General features: G+C 40.5%; 1 protein-coding gene across 26 annotated transcripts in view; it reads right to left on the reverse strand.

The window, feature by feature from the left end:
- ARPP21 (cAMP regulated phosphoprotein 21) overlaps nt 1-22,750 on the reverse strand; it is a 361,236-nt gene that overhangs the window by 51,972 nt on the left and 286,514 nt on the right. For 15 of the 26 annotated variants that reach the window (XM_063157213.1, XM_063157201.1, XM_063157239.1 and 12 more), the window contains 4 exons: nt 16,534-16,571; nt 14,418-14,477; nt 11,668-11,900; nt 1,143-1,373 (listed from right to left, as the gene is read on the reverse strand). In XM_063157213.1, the coding sequence (XP_063013283.1) occupies nt 1,143-1,373; nt 11,668-11,900; nt 14,418-14,477; nt 16,534-16,571 (562 nt within the window). The remainder of the gene's footprint in view (nt 1-1,142; nt 1,374-11,667; nt 11,901-14,417; nt 14,478-16,533; nt 16,572-22,750) is intronic. The other 11 variants (XM_063157385.1, XM_063157266.1, XM_063157365.1 and 8 more) reach the window with 4 other exon arrangements.

Here is a 22,750-nt window from a genome sequence, read left to right on the forward strand (position 1 = left end):
AAATATCTGTGGTAAAACTGGCTGAAGAATTTACCAAGGCTGCATTTTGCTTAAAGGCTGCAACTTTCTTGACTGAACTATGGCCAAAAATTGATTCTTGGTAGTGGGCACACAAGTAAGCTTTAGGCATTTCCACCAAAATAGTGGAACATAGGGATGTAATACACAAAATACAAGTTATAAACAAAAATCCCCAAAGAAGAAGTTCCTGAATGTTCTTTTAGGGACTTAGAAAAAAATATTTTGGAGTTTAACCCTCAGCTCTCAGTATAATGGAAGCTACATTTCACTACAAGCTTTCTTGTCTTAAACCCAGCATAACTCAGCTAAGGCTGACAGCACAGCTAGCCGTGGTCACTGGAAGAGTCTAAATTACCAAGGAAGCACCACACCCTCAAACTCCCTGAACCTTCTTAACACTGATAGTACAATATGGTGGGGAGCAACAGCATAACATGATCCAGACTTCATCCAGACCAAGGAGGTAACAAATTGCCTTAAGCTTTCATCAAGCACTCAAGTTCAAACTGAAGAGTTTCTGAAATGCCCACAGCACTTTGGTGCTTGCAAGTGCCTCGTTTGTGAGCTGCAATGATGAAACTATCAGGAATTTAAGAGTTACATCTTTGTCTTATCACAAACTTCACAATTTAAATACAATTGCTAATCATATAGCTCACATAAAATTAATTCTGAAGTGCAGATTCAAATGCAGCCTTTAAGCCTTTTGAAGTTCTGCTGTTAAGCAAAATCTCTAAGAGTGTGACTTTATATTTTGGTTGCACCATATCTCAGCATGCTTGATATAGAAGAGCATTTGTCCTTATTGATGCTAACAGGATCTTAGAGGATTCACTGAGAGCCAGGGAGCACCAGGACTGCTGAATGATGAATATCCTGTCTGGGATGGAGCAAGAGTGTTTTGTATCATTTCCCACCAGCTAAGCCACAACAGCCTCAGAAATCAAATCTAGCTCTGCCTGTACATTTGAAAACAACAATTTGCCAAACATCATTTCAATGTATATTTGCTCATAAAGTGCCTCCAGAAAAACATGTTTGGAAGCAAGACACCTGCCGATTCACGAGCTGACATCAGAAACCCCAAAGGGCAGAATCAGGCACGAGGGAGCTGTACTGACCTGTGTGAGGGTTGAGAAGGATACTGCCAGGAGGGATCCCTGCAGCTTCAAGTGGAAGAATGATATAGCTGGTGTTGCTGGGGGCCACCTGGCCACTCATCCCGTTCTCAGGGTAGGACACGCTGCCTGAAGAATTGGCTGTCACCCCAGGGACGAGAGATGCACTTTGGAGAGGCTGATGTATTCGTGACAGGGATCCTGAGGAGCCAGCACTGCTGGAAGACTCTGAGCCTAACAGGGAGACACAAGCACAGCAGGAATGGGGGGTTATAAGGGACAGGCATGCACCACTCCATGCCCAGCTGGTAGGAACAGGATTTTCACTCCCTACCGAACCCAGTAGCCAGTGGTAATTTTCACAACTCAAAAACCCACTTTCCTCATGCAACATCAGCTTCCACCCAGTCAATGAACAGATTTACCAAAGAGGAAGACAAAATCCTCAGCATGTACTTATAATACCAAGGTATCAGTTCATAAGGCATAAAAACTAAACACAGTGTTTATAAATGAAAAAAAAAAAAAACCCAAAAATGGAACACAAAAAAAAAAATCACCTAACATTCTCTGCAAAGCAACAGCAACTGAGTTATCGGTCCTGTCACGAGGTAGCTGTGTAATATCCATATTAACTTAAAGCTACCTAAGATACTACCTAAGACTTTTGCCACTTTAGTTTTTCAGCATCAAACCTATTAAAACTGAACAATCAAGATAAATCAACTGTGCTAAAGCACATTTGTGCCTGGAAGAATGGGAAGACACATTGTTTTAACCCCCCAAAATAATATTCAGACTTCTGAGATACTACTTGATTAGACTGTAATTTGCTACACATAAAAAAAAGACAAGAATTTCTGAGAGCATCAGGTGATCAGCTTCCTTAAAGTAGGATGGTATGGATGCTTACTCCACAGAGCAAAGTATGTTTTAATAGCAATTTCTTTCCTTTTACTTGAGCCCACTGTCTATGCATCTAACCTCCACAGTGTTTATCTGCAGGTATAGACTAAAAGCAAGGACAGAATTCAGACTTCAGTTTAGCAAACCTCTTTGAGGCAAATTATATCCTTTCAGATATGGGATACAGCAGGTGGACCCTGTAATGGACTGCTTAGAGGTTCAAATTAATTTTCAGTCATATGTCCTTGAAATTAATTTATTTTCTCATATTTAGAGAAACAAGAGCATAAGAGGTTTCTTCTGAAGAAATCACACCACCATCCTGTTACTTAACAGAGGATTTTTTCCACAGATTACTGCAGGTTGCTATGTAACACATATTTTTTTATCCATCTTCTTCAAACTTTGGGTCCATACAGCAATCACTACAGACACAGTTCTCTCTATGAGCAGTGCACTATTTGCCATAAGTAGGACCCTACATCTGCTTCTCTGGTATATAATCAAGAAAGTAATAGAGATTTCCAAATAATTTTTTCATTTCATTAAATAAGTCTTTCAATAAAACATCAAAGTTGTACTAGTTGCTATATTTTTCCTTTCCTCGCAGACTGAGTTTAGAAATTTAGAAATATTATTCCTGCAGAAATAGTTTTATTTCATTTCAGATTCCTGTGTTTCTACAAATTGCAGTTATTCCTGGAGGCCATCCTCATCAAGATGCAAGTAGTATTTGGCATCTTCCTTGCATCTGCAAACGCAACTGCTGGAGTTCAATTTTCCTTCCACATCAGTTACAAGGTCCTTTGCTGTATTTCCCTGGCCTTCCTACATGCACTTCATGTTGTTTCGCTGAGTTCTCTCTTTACTTTCTCCTCTTTTCCTTCACCTTTTGAATTCACTGGGTCAGGAAGCTGCCTGGAGATGGTAGTGGTGATGAGATTTCTTAAACCTCTCATTACTTCTAAGCGTGTGTGTGAGTAGTACCAAGCCTGAGTTCAGACTCTCTCCGCTTTTTGTGCCATTCCAATGAAACGCTGTCGGCACAAAAGAAGATTGCAGCTCTGACATTCAATTGTTTTGGTTTTTTCTTTCCTCCCTTTCTGCTGTTCTTATGGCAGAATTATGTATTGATCTACACCGGCTTCTGAATGATAAAAGCCAGAGGACTGCAATGAATTCAGGTGTACTCATCACATGGCATGGAAGCAGTGGAAAACACTTTGAGGCTATCCCCACACATTGGTCAAGCTCATAGCTTTGAAATGTCTGCCTTAGAAGATGCAAGATCTGCTCTCCCATGTCAGCAGATCAAGTTAGTGATTTTGAAATAACACAAATAAGTCACAAAACCATATCAAGAATTTTCTGAATTTAAAAAAGAAAAAAAAAATCCAGAAATTACTGCTGCATCAATTTCCCCCCATTTACACCATATAAGAATGATCTACTTTATTTAGATCCATTATTGTAACTTATTTCCTATCATTTTAAGTCTAGACCTATTAAGCCAAGTAAATTCCAACGTTAATATTTGGAATTAACACCAATTAATCTTGTCTTTGTAGCTCTGATTAGCTGTTTTCACGCTGCCTGAATTTGGAATGGGAAATCACTTTATAATGAATTCAGTACTGTAAAAAGGGGAAAAAAATAAACTATCTGACTTTATTCAGATTCATATTAAAAGATGTCTTGCAAAAGACTTCTGAAAGGAACTTGGACTAAATGAGATTTTTGCCCCCATTACATAATCTAACCTCTTTTTTCAGCATGTAATGATGGATAGTTCTTCTAGATTATTCTATAATTTTCTTGCTGCTTCACAGTTGAGATAATAATAACCTTCACATTTTCATCACTTCCCATTAATATATTTTTAAATATTCTGAGAGATACAGAAGTTCAAAGAGCTGTAAAGAAAAAGAGACAGAAAAACCACCAAAAATGCTTAATAGCTTAGAGGGTTTGCAGAGGGAGAGCATGGAAATACCATTGATTTTCTAATATTCTAAGCAAAAGTGAATGATGCAACATGTCCTGCTCTATATTCCTTGGATCAGCATTCAGTATCTGATGACTTTGAACATCTCTGCTCATCTCAACTTTCAAGTCCAAGGCAAATTTCTCCTTTCTTATCAACTACACTCTCAAATCTATCCACTATCACTGCTTACTCGAGACCATCATCATTTTCAGGATGGTGAAAATGATGATGCTCTAGAGGAAGCAGTGGAATGGAATACTGGAAGTATTTTTGTCTTGGATATAGATTCCTGGATTAGAAATATTTACTTGCTACTTCTGTAAGTCACTTGCCTTTCTCTATGCAACAATGTATTTTGTGATCTTTTAATGAAATGGCACGTGCTCATGTGAACATGACTATTTCTCTCTAAGCTGCACTTCTAAAAATAAAACTGATGCTTCAGCACTGTCAGTGGGGAAGATTATGACTGGAAGCAGTTGGCTCGTGACCTGCTGCCCATACATCAATATTCTGACAGTTTCTGCTGGACTTACAAGATTCATCAGGCTAATGCCTAATTCAAGTAAATTATAAAGAAGGAAAAATCCAGTTCCAAAACTCAAGAGGAAAAATATAATATACAGGACACTTTATTTAAGAAACCCCAAAGCCTAAACAACAAACCAACCAAACGAACCAGCAAAGGAAGGTTAAGGTATTAAAATGCCTGCAGTAATGTATTGAAATGCCTTTCTCAACAGGAGTAGCAATGAGCACCTAACAGGAGAGATTAGACTGGGTCTCAGATTACTTGGAGCCCTGCCAAGGAAGCTAATGATCCCTACAGATCTGTATCAACACAGCTAATACCCCAATGCAACCAGCTTTTTGCAGCTAAAGGGGAAAGAAATACACTCTGACAGATGTGCATTCCACTGAATGGAAAATGCATTAAGAGAAGCTAAAGGTGCAATAGCTACAACTTTTAAGCCTCCCAACAATTATCTAACTAGAGATGTAGATACACATAGAACATTTATGTGAAACACATATTTTCTCATGATGTTAAAACCTGTTGCAATGTCAGTGACAATAACATGGTAGTTGATAGGCTGGATTTTGTCTTTTTGGGTGTTACAGGGTGAACATGTACATCATTGTGCCCCTACAGTGACAATCATTTCACTTACCACTCATAGACAACCCTGGAAAGTTTACTGTATTACTAGAAAGCTAAACAAATTTCAATTGGATTGCCTTCCTACTATTTAGGACATTTTGCATGATGCCCTAAATAGTAGGAAGGCAATCCAATTGAAATTTGTTAAATTATTAGCTTCCCATTTGATATTGAATTATAGCTTAGAACATCTCCTTGTACCTACAGAACTACAGAATAACAGAGAAAGAAATTTTATTTGCATTGTACAATCTGTGCTTTTCAGTAGAACAGGGTTTTCTAAACGATCAACAGGTGCATGAAAATAACCATCAGAACCAATAGGACAACCATGCAATGGTTTTCAAACACCCCCTTTTGTGAAGTTTGCAAAAATAAAGTAACATAATTCCTTTGCTAAGCTCCAATTCCTGTGCAGCTGAAAACAATAAAGTCTAAGACTAATTGACACTACTGGACTCAACAGCAGAGAACAGCATGCTCTGTGATCTCTCTGTGAGCCTGAGGGGAAGCTAACATCTTTGTGAGCTTCAGCTCCTGCTTGTTTGCTGTGTACCAATAATTACTGATTTATCACAGGTTAGGGGCAGAACATTTAATTTTGGTGACAATACGAAAAGCGATCCAGAAAGGCTACCATGTTAATACTGCATCACTGTGTCTGTTGAAGGCAGCTGGAAGCCTTCTGTAAAAATCCTGAAAATTTTATTACTCCTATGCTCAGGAAGAGTGTTTAACAATGCTTCTGGATGACTGCCATATATATCGAGAATAATTTTCACATTTGAAGAGACCATAAATATTTTCCATCATTTAGCCAATGAAGAACATTTTGACCAACTAATGATTTCACACTGATTCAATACAAATTTTATGCAAGACAAAAATATTTTAAATTTATTACTGTGAACCATAAAGCTCTTCAGAGAAAAGTCTTTCTGTAGGAGAACTGGGACAGAATTGGTGCCTAGCAGACTCTGGCATGCTACCAGGACAGCATGTCTAATGTGGGTAGCAACACCTCTGCAATTCCATTTCAACTACTGTAGTGAACACAAGGGAAAAAAACCCAAAACAAAACAAAATCACCCAAAATAAAAACATGATCAACCTTTAAATGTTTACTGAACTACAGAACACCAGGGCTGCCTATGGCAAAAGTAGAAAGTAATGAAGATAGTATGCAAAACATTCACTATCAAGTATCACTTGGTACCTAACACACCTTAGAAAATGCAAGTATCACATTGACTACTGTATGAATGCACTTAGCATTTTTTTGGTGAAGGGGAAACATTTTACCAAGACATATTTCCCCATTGTTTTTTGAATTGTTATTCTTTTCTGCTTTAATGCCATTCAATAGCATTTCAGAGAGAAGGACAGAAATAGTGATTAGGATAGTAGTTCTTATGACTTTTTTCAGGCTGACTGTTTGACTTCGTGTCCTGGCTTTGAAGTTTTGTTTTGATATCCAGCCTTGCTCCTCTTCCCCATTTCTTCCTTTTATCTTGCTTCTCTTTTATTCTTTTTGTGCCTTGGCTAGCTTTCCAGTTAAATGCATTCCTTAAAAAAGTCAAAGCATTTAAAAAAGAACATGGAATTTTAATATCACTGATGTTTTAAAAATGTATTATAAGAGCTTTCATTTGAAAGCAATTTGGGGTTTGGCGTCTACAGGGTGCAGATGCATTTACAAGTATTGGCATGCTTCACAAGTCTCTTCTTTAATACATTTCCTGAGTGCATCCTTTTTACTGTGCTTGATTTTAACACTAAAATGGCTTCTTAAAAATATTGCCCTTGCAATTAGATGTCTCCTCCAAACTGGATTTCCCTGACACCATTTTAAATGCTCTGCACTTCTGCAACACAATGTTGCGGAGAAATACATTTACCTGCACTTTACTTAAGGTAGAATGATTAAAAAAAAAGTATAGCAGGATTTTGTGCCTCCTCCTTAATTCTTGCACAACAAATTAAGTTTTGATGCTATTCAAATATTCATGGGAGGCAAAGAAATCTGGAAGTGAAACCATGCTCTATTCCCTAATTCAAGCCCCACTGTATGGGCTATTTAGTCTATATTCAAATAAAAAACACACTGGAGTGTAGTTTCAGAACTACATACACACTGAAATTGCACCTTGCCTTCCTGGGGCACATCCCATAGGCAGACAGAACATATGACAGGAAGGATTCTGTCATCTCTCCATCTGGCTGAACACAGGGATGAAGAGACAGGGGGCAATGGCAGCACAGCACAGCAGGCAGGTCTCCTGTGTGATTATCTCACTGTCTCAGGGGCCCTGGGATAACAGCTGTGAGCCTCTGCAAGTGGAACCAAACAGCAGCAAGGATGGCGGTTCACTTGGCTGGAGGTTAATTCAGATTGCTCCCCGCATCGAAATTGCTTCCATAGAGAAAAAAGGATGGGTCATGGGAGACTCGCTTCTGGAGGGAACAGAACACCCAATTTGCTGATTAGACTCATTTCTTGCGGTTGTCCTCTGCCTCCTCAGTGACAGAGTTAAAGATATGAAAATAAAACTTTTCACTCTGACACAGCTCTCACTTCATTACTGATTTTTCAGTTAGGTACCAATGAAATCCCAAGAAGATGTCTGTGGGCAATCAAGAGACTTCAAGGCCTTGGGATGACTGATTAAGGTATCAGGAGAAAAAGTAGTGCTCTCCTCTGCCCTTCCAGTTGCAGGGATTGAGGAAGGAAGAGACAGCAGATTAAGAACACACTCTGAGCATGCTGTCATTGACAGAACTTTTGGGGTTTTAACCACAGGTTGGTTTATAGAATACCAAGCCTAGACAGACAGGTTACACCTGTCTGTCAAAAGGGGAGAAAGTATCTTTGCAGAGGAGTTATCAGGTCTTTAAACTAGATTTGAAAAGCAAAAGGGATGTTATGCAGCATGCCAGTGTTTAAGGGACGGTGTTCCAGTAAGGTTCTTTGTTCTGACATCCCAGTGGAGGCAGGGGATGGAGATTCATGAGGCAGTGAAGACACAAAGGTTACTGATATGTTAGAAATTAAAGAAGTGCCTGAGAACGATCACTAGGAATTACAGCTTCTTCCCACAAAAAGGGGGCAGGATCAGTAACTCAATTTAAGGGCATCTACAGCAATGCACACAGCATGGGTAACAAAAGAGGAGGAGGTGGAAGTACCTGCATTGCAGGATAGCTGTGACACAGCTACCATCCTAGGGTGGGATGACTCCCACAAGGGGAGGGCTACAGAGGATGGCTGGAAATGCCTCTGAAGGCATACACAAGGAAGGACAGATGGTGGGATACACCTTTTATGTTAAGAGAGTGCTTTGATTGTCTAGAGCTTGACAGTGGTGATGAAAGGGTTGAGTGTTTATGAGTAGAAATCAGACAAAATGCCAACAAAGTAGGTGTCAGGGTGGGAGTTTGTTATAGACCAGCCAAGCAAGATGAAGAAGCAGATGCAATATTCTAAGGGCAGACAGGAGAAGTCTCACAATCACTGGCCCTTGCTCTTACACATGACTTTGACTTACCAGACAACTGCTGGAAATCGGACACCGTTTAAGACGTTCCTGGAGTGTGTGGAAGATAACTTCCAGGCACAGCTGGTGAGGGACCCAGCTAGGGAAGGTGCCCCAGTGGGCCCGTTTTTGTGAACAAAGGACTTTTGGGTGATGTGATGGCAGGACGTTTTATTGGGCACAGTGATCACAAAAAAGACAGTTTTCAATTCTCAGAGAAGTAGGGAGAGGGGTCTGCAGATTGGCTACCTTGGACTTTCAGAGGGAGATTTTGGCCTTGGGAGGAAGTCCTGATAGACAAATGAGTCGAGGAAGACTGGACATTCTGCAAGAAGGATGTCTTAATAGCAGGAGTAGGTTGTAACCATGTGCTAAAAGACAACCCAGCATGGAACACAGCCACCCTGGCTCAGGGTAAAAAATGGCTATGAAGGGAGAAAATTAGAAAGACCAAAGCTCAGCTAGAATTTAATCTGGCTACTGCTGTAAAAGACAACAAGAAATGTTTTTATAAACATATTAGCAACAAAAGGAAGGGTAACTATGATCTCCATCCTTCATTGGTTGGAGGGGGAAACAGTCACAAAGATTAAGAAAAAGGCTAAGGTACTTAATCCTCCTTTGCCTCAGTCTGTAATATCCAGACCTGTTCTCTGGGTACCCAGAGCCAGAAGACAGAGACAGGGAGCAGAACAAGGCCCCCAAAATCCAAGGACAAAGGTAGTGATGTGCTGTATCACTTAGACCCACACAAGTCCGTGAGGTCAGATGGGATCCACCAAGGGTTCCGAGGGAGAGGATGGAAGTGCTCACTGAGCCACTTTCATTACCTATCAGCAGTCCCACTGGCATCTCCCAGCTAAGTGGAAGCTAGAAAATGTGGCACCCACCCACAAGAAAAGCCACAAGGAGCATGTGGGGAACTGAAGGCCTATCAGTCTGACTTTGGTGTAAGAAAACTTACAGAGCAAATCCTCTTCAGTGCCATTATGTGGCATGTTCAGGACAGTCAGGCAACAGGGCCCAGCCAGCATGAGTTTATGAAAGGCAGGTCCTACTTAACCAACCCAATCTCCTATGACAAGGTGACCCACTTAGTGGATGAGGGAAAGGCTATGGTTGCTGTCTACCTGGACTTCAGAAAAGCCATTTTTCAACACTGTTTTTCACAGCAGTCTCCTGAAAAATCTAGCTGTTCACTGCCAGGATGGGTGTACAGTTCCCCCTGGCTGATGGCCAGGTCTAGAGTGGTTGTGAATGGAGTTACACATAGCTGGAAGCTGATCACAGGTGGAATTCCCTAGGGTTGGTGCTGTTTAATGTCTTTATCTATAATCTGGACGAAGGGATCAAATGTATCCTCTCAGGAAATCTTCAGATGATACCAAGCTGGGAGGGAGCGTTGATCTGCTGCAGGTAAGACAGTTTTACAGAAGGATCTGAGCAAGCTGGAGCAATGGGTTGAGGCTAATTTTGTCATTCAATGAGACAAAGTGCCAGATCCTGCCCTTGGGTCATAACAACCCTATGCAGTGCTACAGGCTTGGGAAAGAATGGCCAGTGGAAAACGACCTGAAGGTGTTGGTCATCAGCCAGGGAACAAGTGACAGGATGAGAGGTAATGGCCTCAAGTTTCTAGAGGTGACGTTTAGGCTGGATACCAGGAAAAAATGTTTTCACTGAAAAAATTGTCAAGCATTCTAACAGACTGTCCAGGGAAGTGGCTGAGTCACCATCCCTGGAGGTACTTAAAACACATGTAAGTGTGACCCTTGGGAGCATGATTTAGGGGTGCACTTGACCATGTTATGTTAATTCTTGGACTTGATTACCTTAAAGGTCTTTTCAACTCAAGTGACTTTATGACTGACTAAAATTTTAAACTATGTTCAACATCCAGAGATTAAAATGTAATTACTATGTCAATGGCTTTATTTATTTATTCTAAAAACTCCATTCCCCAGCATCCTGAACCACACAAAAGCTACTGCAAGATTTGGGGGATAGGAGTGAAATTTGACCAAGTCAGGTTTGATAAACTGGGTGTAAATTAAGTACCATCCATAAAACACGCTCAAGCTGAAAGAGCACTAAGTGCTACATATTGATTACCATTTGTCCTGTACTATAGGTATCAAATGAACCAATCTGATGGAATCATCTGATGGCCTCGTTATTTATTATGCACTTTCAACCTCAAGTATAATAGAATAGCTTAATGGCATAGCTTGAAATTACTTAGATCCAGACCCTGCGACTCACTCATATGTTAATGTACTTGTAAAGTTAATGCAAATAAATCCAGAATTCCCACCAGATTCATAGTCCCCTTAAAGGATGTTTTTGTTTAATGGGAACTAAAGAAGAAAATGGAGAGATTGTGGGACCTCTGTGAGTCCATGGCCTCAACTGGCACCACCAAGGCAGAAGCTGTACTGTAAAATACAGATGGGGTGCACTTTAGGAATGACAACAAAATGTTCTTCTATTTCTCCTCGGATATCTGACATTTAATTATTCACAACTCATAAATATTAATAAAAAGGTAAAATCTGTGCTTTCTCTGGAAGGAGAACCACCTTTCCAGGCTACAAGTGCAGTACGTGTATGGTGTGTGCACATTATACCCCAGGGAAAGCCTACCTCTCCTATGATTTGCAAACCTCACGCACTGCATTTTTTCTTGATTCCTAAAAACTCAGGAGCAGGCACCCACATACCAGCATCCACAGAGGGACATACACATTTCCTTTGTACAGGAAACACAACTGTTGATGTATTTTTCCATCTACAGAACCAACCATGAGGGTCAGACTACCTGGTGTCTGAAGGTCCCTTCCGACCCAAACCATCGTGTGACAGACCATACTCAGACAAGCACCAGCACAGACATTTATCACCACACAGCAAGAGACACTGTGAATCCAATACAGTACTAGCTACCTGTTTTAGACAGTTTGCCGGTACTTCTGTTGCTTGATGAGCTATCTCCTCTTGTCAGGACGGTTATCCCACCAAAACTGGCTGTCTTTGTTATGGCTGGCTTCAAATTTCGGTTTGAGCTGTCCGAGTCTGTGCTGCTCCATGGCCTCTGGTGGTCTGCCCACTTCAATTCGTTCTCTGTACTGCTCTGTCGACTGCCAGATGTCTTCCCAATGCTGTCTCTGTTGCCCCTGCAGATATCATGAAACAAAGATTTATACACAAATAAAACCATGTCAAGGCAAAGTCTATCTTCAGGTACCCTGCAGCAACCCAAATAATGAAAAAGGAGATACTCTGCCTTCACAAAAGCAGGTCTGAAATGGAATTTGACCCCTAGACTTATCTGCCTTCAGCATGTAAACACTGCTATAACCTTTTTACATCCATGGCACTTACCACCCTCCCCTTTTGGATGTCTCCAAAGAGCACTTTACCAGATGGGGCTGACACAGCAGTCTTATGCAGCACTGGTGCAGCATTTCTGTGCCCATTGAGTGTTCTCTTCCCTCAGTAAGCCCCTCACCACTTCTCACTTTGCTGTCCATCCACTGTGATGTTTTTGTCACCAACTTCACCTGCACTCTACCTTATTTCTATAGGAGCTTGCCCCCAGCCATTATCAGCTTTGTGAGCTCACCCAAAGCCTTTCCTAAACATGTGTCCTCTCAGTGTGACCCCAATCTCTTCACTGTTAGTGCTTCACTCATAGACCCACAAGTCAGTTTACTTTGTTTCCACTCTGCACAAAATAATACTAAAATTTCCTGGGTAGAAATGCTGCCTGTCCTTGAACAGTTGCAGAGCACCCAGTGTACTGTGAGTAATAACACAGTAAATCCTGTGATCAGAATTTGGCTTATTTATGGTAAACTACCTGCACTGTGCTGCTAAAATGACAGAACCAAAATGCGTACCACGGCTTAGCGCACCATGACCGTTATCCCAAGTGGTGCTCATAACACTGTATTTGGAAGGATTTTAAAAGACTCCTTTTAAAATTTCCACTCCTCTGTCGTATATTACAGTATAATAGCTTGCAGGCTCAAAACTCTTTCTACAGATCAAAATGATGGGACTGTATCAATTTAATTTTTTTTGGTCCCCTTTTTCCTTGTGAACTTGGCTCCTGCTTTTTATTTGGAGAACCTGCTGAGCTGTGTCACTTGGGACATGAAGGAGGCAGCGTGTCAAAGATGGGATCAGGCTGTTGCATTCCTCGCCTGTAACAGAGCCTCTCTCAGATGTGATCAGCAGTATAAACCTGTTGACCTTTGCTAGACCCACAAAGGGGGAAAGCATCAAGAGAAACAGCACAGAAGCAACAACACAAAAAAGGGGAAAGGATTTTAAAAATAAATAATCCTTTAAGATTTAATCAGAAAGAAAAAAACCCCGAAGTATATTATTTACAGACTCTTTTGTACTCTTGTGCTTAGAAATTAACAATTCCCTTCCATTTATATGCTAGAGAAAAGGAGGGATAGAAACAGAATGCTATTGTATCCCCATTATCTGTGGCTTTGGGTTACAAAAAAATCTCTTTTAGCTCCCCAAACTCAGACATGAGTTATTAAGAGCGTGTGTGCAGACACCTCCTAAGTCCTGCATGCCCAATCCAAGACTCTCAGGTCATCAAGGCTAACCCAAAGCAAGAAGGAAGCTTTTTTGTGCCTGCTGCCTGTGGTCATGGGGCGCAGAAGCAGATGCTCCAGCACTGCTCCTCATCTGGTGCAATCTCTCCATCTCCTCTGTGGCTGCTGTGATGGCATGCAGACTCAGCAACCACACATCAAATTTTCTCCTCACACATCCATTTCTCCTCACAGTGAAAAATTATGTAATATAAATGATATAGGTTTGAAGTGACATATGCAAACCCCAATGCACACAGACATCTAGTGAATATCTGCCTTGCTGTCCATGTGCCTTAATAGATGAAGGGCACACTTCTGAAAGCACCCATTTCTTCTGCCTCCTCTGCTTAAGACTTGTGGCAGCTGACTGACTCTTAAAGGAGCCTGGCTGATGTGAACTGAATGTGTGAGAGCTCATGGTGGGTGAAGACAACCTTTCTAAAACTCTCAGAGAAACACTGTCATCACCAGTTTCAGACTTCCACTGATTCAGTGTGTCAATTGGTAGAACTGCTCTCCATGAAAATAGGGACTGAATTTTAATGATTTCCTGTTGGCCTGGGATGCTCTTTGGGATATGGAATGCATCTGAATGTGTGGAAGGAATTGGAGTTGAGAAAACAAAGTTAACAGAAAAAAGTTTCAAAACAGATACTTCAGATAAGAGAGCTTCAATCGTTTTTGCCTCAATGCACTTTTACTTCAGCTTTTAACAAACCAACAAAAGGAAAAAAGGTCAGTCTGGGCACCAGTCTATGAAACGTGCCTGTCATATATGTTCCAGGAAAAATGGAGCCTCTCCAGTCTCTCCCAAACAGTCACAGTCTGAACAGCCAGGCAGCCAAAAATCTCATGGGGTTCCTGAGGCAGTTACCCAAAGAAAAGGGTCCTCTTGTTACCTCTTCATTCAGAGAACATGGGAAGAGTGGGGTCGGAGTCTGTTCTCCATGCTCCTTTCCAACCAGCAAACCGACATACCCACACATGTCAAGGTGTGCCTTGGCAAGGACACAGACAGAATCACAAGTGGGATACACTGGGAAATAAACATTAAATAAAATTCATACAAACCTAAACAGCTGTCTCTTCTTATGCATATCATTGCATATGCTACTGTCTTCCAACAGCCTACTGAAAAATGAAAAGAAAGATTATGCTAAAAAACATGGTAATTCAAATTTATCCGATCTGCAAAGTTTTATTTGATTTCTAGATACCTTTTTCAATTTGTGCTAGATTCAGTTTAAAGAACCAAGGCTAAAAATGCCCCCTCCTCCCTCTCCCTTAGCTGTACACAGTCAACTGAACATAAAAAATATCATCCAGCGAGGCTGAGGGCCAATTTAGCATTTCCTGTTACTGAGAAAGGTAATTCTCAGAAGCTAAGGAATCATTCCATCCAAAGGAAAATTCATAAAAATATCACTTAATAAGAACATAAAAAAAAATGCAAGCCAGCAAAATACTGCATATGTAATTTTAAGTACTTGCTAAGTCGCTTGGAAGTCTTTGCAGCTCAGAGAAAGGCTCAGATCCTCTGACAAAAAAGAAAGGCAAAGCACTTAAACACACACCTAACTTCCAACACAGCAAATCAACAGGATTGCTCATGTGCACGGAGCTAAGTATAAGTTTAAGTGCTTCACCTAATCAAAGGCTGCAGGGAATGCAGCAAGAAAAGAAGGCAGCTGAAGTCTGCCTCAGGACAGCAACAGTGCAGGCTGTGCAATTCCCATGCTGGCCTTTTAGTGGTCCCCACTTGGGTGTGCATCCTCACACTGGGCTGGTCAGTCAGCTCCCAGGTTCAAGGACAGCAAACCACGTGTAAATACCAGGGCTGCCCACATTCTCTGGCACACAGGTGTGGGATAGGGTGCATAAACCAGGGGAGGCCGGGCCATGGAGTCCATGGTTTATCCCATAAAGGTACCCACCCTACCCTTGGCAGTACAGCCTCTGAGTGCTTTCCAAGCTGACTTGGAAGTGTCAACAACTGTGTCATCCTTGTTGCCCCAATCTCCCGACAGGAAAAAACAGGTTTAAGGGAGCGTCTGCTTTTGGCTTTACGGGTTCCTTTGCTGGAATTTTGATTTGTTTTGATAAAACGTATCTCCATTGTCACGACACAGAAGCAGCAGCTGAGGAAATACCCTTGGCCCTCAGAACATGAGGTGGTTAGATGACAGTGGCCATGATCTCCTGAGGGCCTTCCCTCATTCCACTTACAGAAGTGTCCACTGGAAAAGCTGGTTTGTACCATTACTGTGGAGTCATTTTCTATGGGAACAGCTTCACCCATAAACGCATCTGACAGATGTCAGGATGGACAGAGAATAAAATACTGTGAGAGAGAGCCTCCCCTTATTCAAGGGCGGGTGATAAACAGTTTTTAAACCTGTGCAGGACAGACTTGGGTCAGCACTGCTCAAACACTCACCAATTAAATTCCCCCCTTTTGGTTAAAATCCTTATCTGCCATAAAGATGCACAATTTTTTCAGATTTTCAACACAGTTAAGCTACTTTACGGCTGTTATGGAGCCAACATTTCATATTCAACATTTCAAACACAGTTTACTCTTCCCTTTTGTTTTGAGTAGGTAACAAAAATAACATTCACAAGGACTATCATGCAGTAATGCAAAGTAACAGTGAGCTCAAATATCACCAACTCACTACTACACTGCAGCAATAAAGCAGGAACTTGTGTGGAACTTGTGAGCCTTCACAAGCAACAAGTGATGCCAATGCTGCTGCTCAGTCCCGCGGGAGAGCAGGTTAAACAACAGACACCCAAGCCTGGTGTTTCATAAATGCTGTCATCCAGCCACCGCTAGAGTGCTTTTTAAAGATCAATAAGTTAAATCCTAAGAGCACTCCAGAGACAGAATGGTCACTTGAAATGAAAGCTTAGGTGCCCCCCCCCCCACCCTCTCTCCCACAATCTGCTTTTTAAACTGAAATGCAAAAGCCCCAGGGAAGCAGCAGTAATACTTTATCTCCTCAGATACCATAGTGCAAGGCAAGCTCCATTACCCCTCTTAAAGCACAAAACCAATGCAGATAATACAGACTGCAAATTTGCTCAACAGTCTTCACATTAGGAAAAATAACTATAGAACTACAGATAGACAATAAGAGAAACAGCTAAGTTTAGCACACACACACAAAATAAAGCTATTTTTTACCTGTTTTCCACAAAAAGGTTTTCCTGGGAGCAAACTGACTGAAAAATAAAAAAGGCATTGTATCAGACGTTCTAGATATGCTCTGCTGTTCCAATTTCTTCCTTGATTTTAGAATTACCTCCCCTGCTCAGGCTTAAGGGGATTTTAATTCATGCATCATTTGCATTTGCAGAAGACAAGAGGGGAAAAAAGGTCAAGAATAAGGTCAGGCCAGTAAAATAAATTCCATGCATTACAACACATTGCCAATAAGGTGTCTCAGTTTGGGAACAAACTGAAACTTCTCAGTTAAGAGATCTGAAGAAGGCACTATGTGCAAAATACTGGCAATTTGAAGGGAAAAAAAATGTTTTTTCTGCATAATATAAGGTTCCACTGGTCTGGCCTACCACCTCAAAATAAAACTGCAGGATGGCATAGAGTTCTAGGTAGGAAGGACAAACAGAAGGAAAGCATGCAGAATTTACAAAGTTCCTCAAAGGGAGAGAAGATACTGCAGTTCTTAGAAATAGTGTGTGACTTCACATTTTACGGCTGGAGAGGGAATACTGAGATATAAAATGATAATAACCTTCTTAATGATAATATTAACAACAATCATAGCAACAAGGCTCTCTGCTGGAGCACTTAGATCCCAAAAAAGGTGAAGGGCTCAGAAGAAATAAATCCTATGGACAAGTGTATATCTCTTTCAGAATTACTTAATTTTTTATGCAGAGAAATGAAGCTGTGCTCAATTTCCCATGAATAATTCTCCCTCTTTGATTTTTTCATTTCCCTCCTATTTCATGTTCGCTACACAAAAAGCCTCATAGCTGTCACTGGATTATATCTTGATGAGGTGCAGAAGAAAGAATAGTCAGCATTTGCACTGAATTTAAACAAAAGGCAGGTAAAGGAAGGACAACACCAGAGATTATGGCCATTAGTTCTGTAGCAATAGGGCTCAGCCCAAAGAATCATAAAATGCCATCATTAATTGTGTCAAATTCTAACAGTATGGAATGTTAGAGCACAGATTTTGGATGTCTGTGTTTTGTAAAGGGTGAGCCAAGACTCAAAAGAGTCTTGGCCAGCACCAGAAGCAACACCCTGCTCATTCTTAATGCTCCAGCTGATGCCTGGACGAAATTTTTCCTTGACACCACAGCTAGTGCTGCCCCATCAACCTACAAAAGGAAGAAATTTATCCCTCAGATGGCACTACAATTTCTCATTAGAGTGTAATTCACGCACCCAGAATCCACACTAGGGAACATTTGACAGTTCTGTGGGCTTCCCAAGTGAGCTCCCACCCTGCACTCCTGCTAAATTTGCAAGGCACTGGGCTGCATCAGGGGCAATCGGTTTCTCCTTAGCATGAAGCCTCAGGAGATCAGAAACAAGTTCTCCATTGCCAGGAATCAGATTCCCACCAGCTACAGCAGACCCAGGCCTTCACCTCAGGCTAAGAGAAGGTACAAACTGCTTCACCTAAAACCAGTGGGATCCTTTGTACAACTACAACACTGTGTCTTCTCTCATTTTATGTATCTTACTCGGGCACCAGGTTTCATTAAAAAAATGTGCAAAATTCAGCACAGTCTAACTATGCTGAAGCAAAAAGCCCCAGAAAAGCATACTGAAATCACCCCACGGGCTTGTACAACCTCAGCTGTGGGGTCATCATCTCGAACTTCATGATGGACATCTGTGCATTGACTTCTGTGCAGTCACATTCCAAAGCACAGGATTACAGCTATTCTTACAGAAAAACCTTGGCTCAGACCAGAGTACTGGACGGTGTACCCACCAAGTTACAAAAGCAAAGGGGCCTGTAATGCACTTGTCTGTATTTATTTTATTTTATTAAAGTTTTTTAAGAGACTGGGGCATAAAGCAGAATAAATATCTGGGATTTATATTTTATCAAGCAAGCAGAAAGGTCTGCTTCCTTCTCAGTGTCTTGATGGGAACCACTATCAAGTGTATTACAGACTTTAAGCAGAGTCCATAATAACTCAATTTGTCTTCTTGGTTGATGATGTTAGCACAGTGCCACACTGTGCCAACACATTTCCAATCCCTGGAAATTATTCTTCAATACAGGTGTGAGGCTGAGAGGCAGAGAAGACAGGCACTTTTGTATTATTTTATTCTTACTGTTAAAAATCAAGTGGCTAAGCAGCTCTGGATAGAAATTTAGCTACTACAAGGTCAGGACTCACCTTCCTGATGTATTGCACTTAAAGCACCAGGAAAGCTTAAATACCCAGCACAGATGTTGTCAAAAAAATCCTTAGAACACTTGACTCTTGTTTACCCTTTAAACAGACGGGCAACAAACCTATCAGATAAAAAAATTATGTAAGATTATCTACAAGTTAGTGTCCTTGGAGATCTCTGCGTGCAAGATTTCCATTAGGATGCTCTGTATGACTGATTGTTATTTATGAACTGAGTATTTCACTTTTCCGATTTCCAAGAACCTTTTAAAGTCTCAACTGGAAAATGTGCATCAGTTCTGCCAGTGTACTAGATACACTGGGAGCTGCTGCTCTTGTTTTTAATTACATTAGCAAACAGAGATAACTATTAACATGCAGCAATATCCTGCAATGGGTACTATCAGGTAATAATTTTCATGTCAGTTAACAAGATGTGATAGATCTCAGGCTTCCAACTAATGCTTGCTATTTCATCCTCAGCCACAAAGAAAGTCTCTGTACACCAGTACAGGAGTTTGAGTACCTACAGGTTTATGGTGGCAAGAATGAGGTGTGCCTTTGATTTGTTTTTATTAATTTTAAGCCCTCTTCTTCCTAATCTTTTCACACTAGAGGGGTAGAACAGGCTGAAGACAGGTCTACAGGTATTTCTTTTGTTCCTCTCTTTCATCAGAGACTGATAAAGATCCTCTGAGTTTTCTTAAGTAGAGGAATTGTGACCAACTGTACCTAAAGGATCTGGTTCTTTAGAATACACTCCTTGGTGAAAAACAGCCACTACAGCTGACAACAGAAAATAAAGAGCATGGTGTATTTCCTTTAATAAGTTCCATGTGTATCATGGGCAATTCTAGCATTTGTGTAAGTAAGAAAACATCTACATTTTTTTAGTGAATTAGAATGATTCCCAGAGAATGCATTTATGAGCACTGAATGGTCCTAGCGTGACTCTGGCTCATGAGGTTATACATTGCACTAACCTTGAAGGATGAAATTTCCCCCATGTAATTTGATTGCTGGTCTTTACAGTCAATTTTCTGCATGCTTCAAAGCCAAACATCATGTATTATTTATGCAAGCATTTGGGATTCTCTACATACAGGGAAATAACATTTTTTTTATTCCTGTATGTTGTTCTTTGTCCTTCTTGGACAATAACTCTTCAACTTCCCAAATGCAACTAAAGCAGTTCAGACAAGGAACTTCTCTGCAAGACCCAGACAGTGCAGGTCCTCTGCTCCAGTGTGTGTGGCTGTAAAATTCACACTTTGTTTTAAAACTAAGTTTCCAATAAAATAAGTTTTGCAATAAAAAAAAAAACAAACTTGAAATAGTTTTGAGCATAACAGAGCTCAAACTGTGCTTTTTAAACTTTTTTTAGCAGCCTGAAAAATTGGAGGTGCACTTTGCAGTTCTTGTTTCAGAGAGCTGGAATGATAATGGTTTTAGCTATTTATTTCTTCACCAATCCTTTTATTAAAATATCAAACTAACATGCTTCTCAATCTTGCTGAGACAGAAGTCATTAAAGCTTCCAGCTCTCCTTGTCAAAATTTGTGATAGCCAACACAGCAGATGGAAAACTTGCCAGAAAGTATAATTTAAACTGACTAATACTAGAGTAATCATCATAAGGACTATCATAGACATGGCATTACTCATGAACATACTTATTTTGTTAAAACCTTCCCATTTGGAAGTGAAGAGATCTGGTGCACTAGAGTTCTGCAAGATCAAAGGAAGAACAGAAAGGCTTTATATGGTTATGTGGGGTTCAGGTTAAGACATTTTTCACAGCACTCAAAACATGCATGGAATTTTTTGGCCCTGCAACCAGACTGCCTTTTCCTTATGAATTTCATTTAAAGTTCTGACTCTTGGGCTGTTATCTAAAGGGTTTGGGTGTCTCAAACATCTTTGGCGGGGGGGGGGGTGCTGCTGGATGCAACAAGTTATAGCAGTACTCTTGACCTTCATGGCTGCGCTTTGAAGACTTCCCATGCAAGATCTCTTCATGCATACTCTAACTAGAAGAGATGTATCTGTGATCCATTTGTTAAGATTCACAAGCAAGGCATTCATAAAGGCTTGACTACAACAGTGTAAACAGTACAGAGGTAATAAAAATACCACATCAGTAATCCATCTTTGACTCTCTGTATCTGTAATTTGCAGAGTAACAAGGCTTAGGTACCTACCTCACACAAACCTGGGGAGAATTGGATTAATTAATGACTGCAGAGGGCCTTAAAACTTCACAGTCTTACATGCAGTAAGTGACTATCTATAACAGGAAGCCATTTCTCTCTTTCCTAAAATTGAAAAAATACATTGTCCACCACCACAACCACTGACATCATCCTAAAAACACCTTGTATCTGGCAAGGAACGCTCCACCCAAAAAAGCTCAGATAAAACACAGATTGCCTTTGACATTAAACATACAGCTTGCTGAAATTCACTGCACTATGATGCTCACTAACACCTGCAATAGCTGTGAGAGAGAGAGCAAAGGAGTGGATATGAGAGAGAGAGGGAGAGATATCTAATATTGCTGATCTTTAAAAATGCTCCCTCCCAATTCCATTTAAAATGTCTGCCAAAAAGCACACTTTTACTTAGGTCCTGCCACTTGAAAATGCCAACCCAATGAACCACAACAGCCTCCTGCTGTGGGCAATTCAAATGCTCTCCACTTGCCTGTTTTTAGAACTCAAATATCTATAGGTAACAGCAGCAATACACTATGGAGCCACTTTAAGCACACTTTTCCAGCCATCTCTTTCCCAAACAGGCACTTCTAGCTGCAGCTTGTGATAGAAACTGGACTATTTTGGAAATAACTTCCCATTTGGTAATTTTTAGCATTTTGCCTCATCTGAATTCTGCATCAAAACCCAAAGATTTTTTTGGTTTTGCACAAGCTCTTTTGTAATGTGTCAAAACCTCCTATATTTCATATAAGAAACTTGTTGCAAAGTGGCTTTTGCAGCTCTTGAACAACTTGGCAATTCCACCATGTGTAGCCTGGAACAGTATTTATATCCAGGCCAACATGCTGAAAGCAAAACAGAAACTGAAGGGCCTCTGCTTTTCCTGGAATCATCTCAGCCAGGGAAAAGTGAAGCTAAAAATATTTAGATGTAGCTAGCTATTTACTAAGAAGCGAGACAACACATACCTTAAAACTATACAGTGTATTCTGCCAAAATAACCCAGCTTGGACATGTGCAATTCCTAGCAGTACTATTAGCCCTGCAACATATGAACAGCTTTAATTTAAAAGGACACTGCCCAATATGATTTTCAAAAATAGATTTAATTAGATTTATTCCCATATTTCTCATAAATGGCAGAACTCCCACTGAGATATGAAATAAAGCATTAAAATGCTTTTTTCTTTTTTTTTTTTTTTCTTTTATTACATCATCATTACAGTATTATAGCAAATTGTGATTTTTTTTTTTTTCAGGAGCATCAGGTATTGCTCACAGATGTTTCAGATTTAAGTATTTTCCTTAGCAATATACCTTGTCTTGAAAGTTCTGATTTTTCGGTAAGGGCAAGAATTTTAATGTCTTCTTCATTTTATTCCTTTCAGAATATAATCATCAACAGCATGACTGACTCTTTCTGATGGTAGAAGCACAGTTCTTTAATCAGTCATTTAAAAAGAATGATGCAACTCCATGATTACCTCTGCCCTTTTTTTGCTCTCAGTGTCTTGATGTTACAGCATTGGCCCAAAAAACAAAAACCCATAGGGAGTCTCTGCAGAAGGACACTTATAAAGATTTGATCCACTTTGAAAAAAATATAAAATAACACAGCCATTTGAAATTATTGAGAGTGTCCACTTAAATCACTGCTCTTTGGCTAGCAGAAGGAAAAAGGAAATAAACCTAGGCCATGTGAACACGAACATTCAAAGAAACAGGACAGGCACTCCCCAGACAACATGCTGGGCCTGATCTCTCCTCTACCCTTCTCCCTGCAACTCTCATCACCTC

Source organism: Melospiza melodia, chromosome 1, assembly GCF_035770615.1.
Source record: "Melospiza melodia melodia isolate bMelMel2 chromosome 1, bMelMel2.pri, whole genome shotgun sequence".
Lineage (NCBI taxonomy): Eukaryota > Metazoa > Chordata > Aves > Passeriformes > Passerellidae > Melospiza > Melospiza melodia.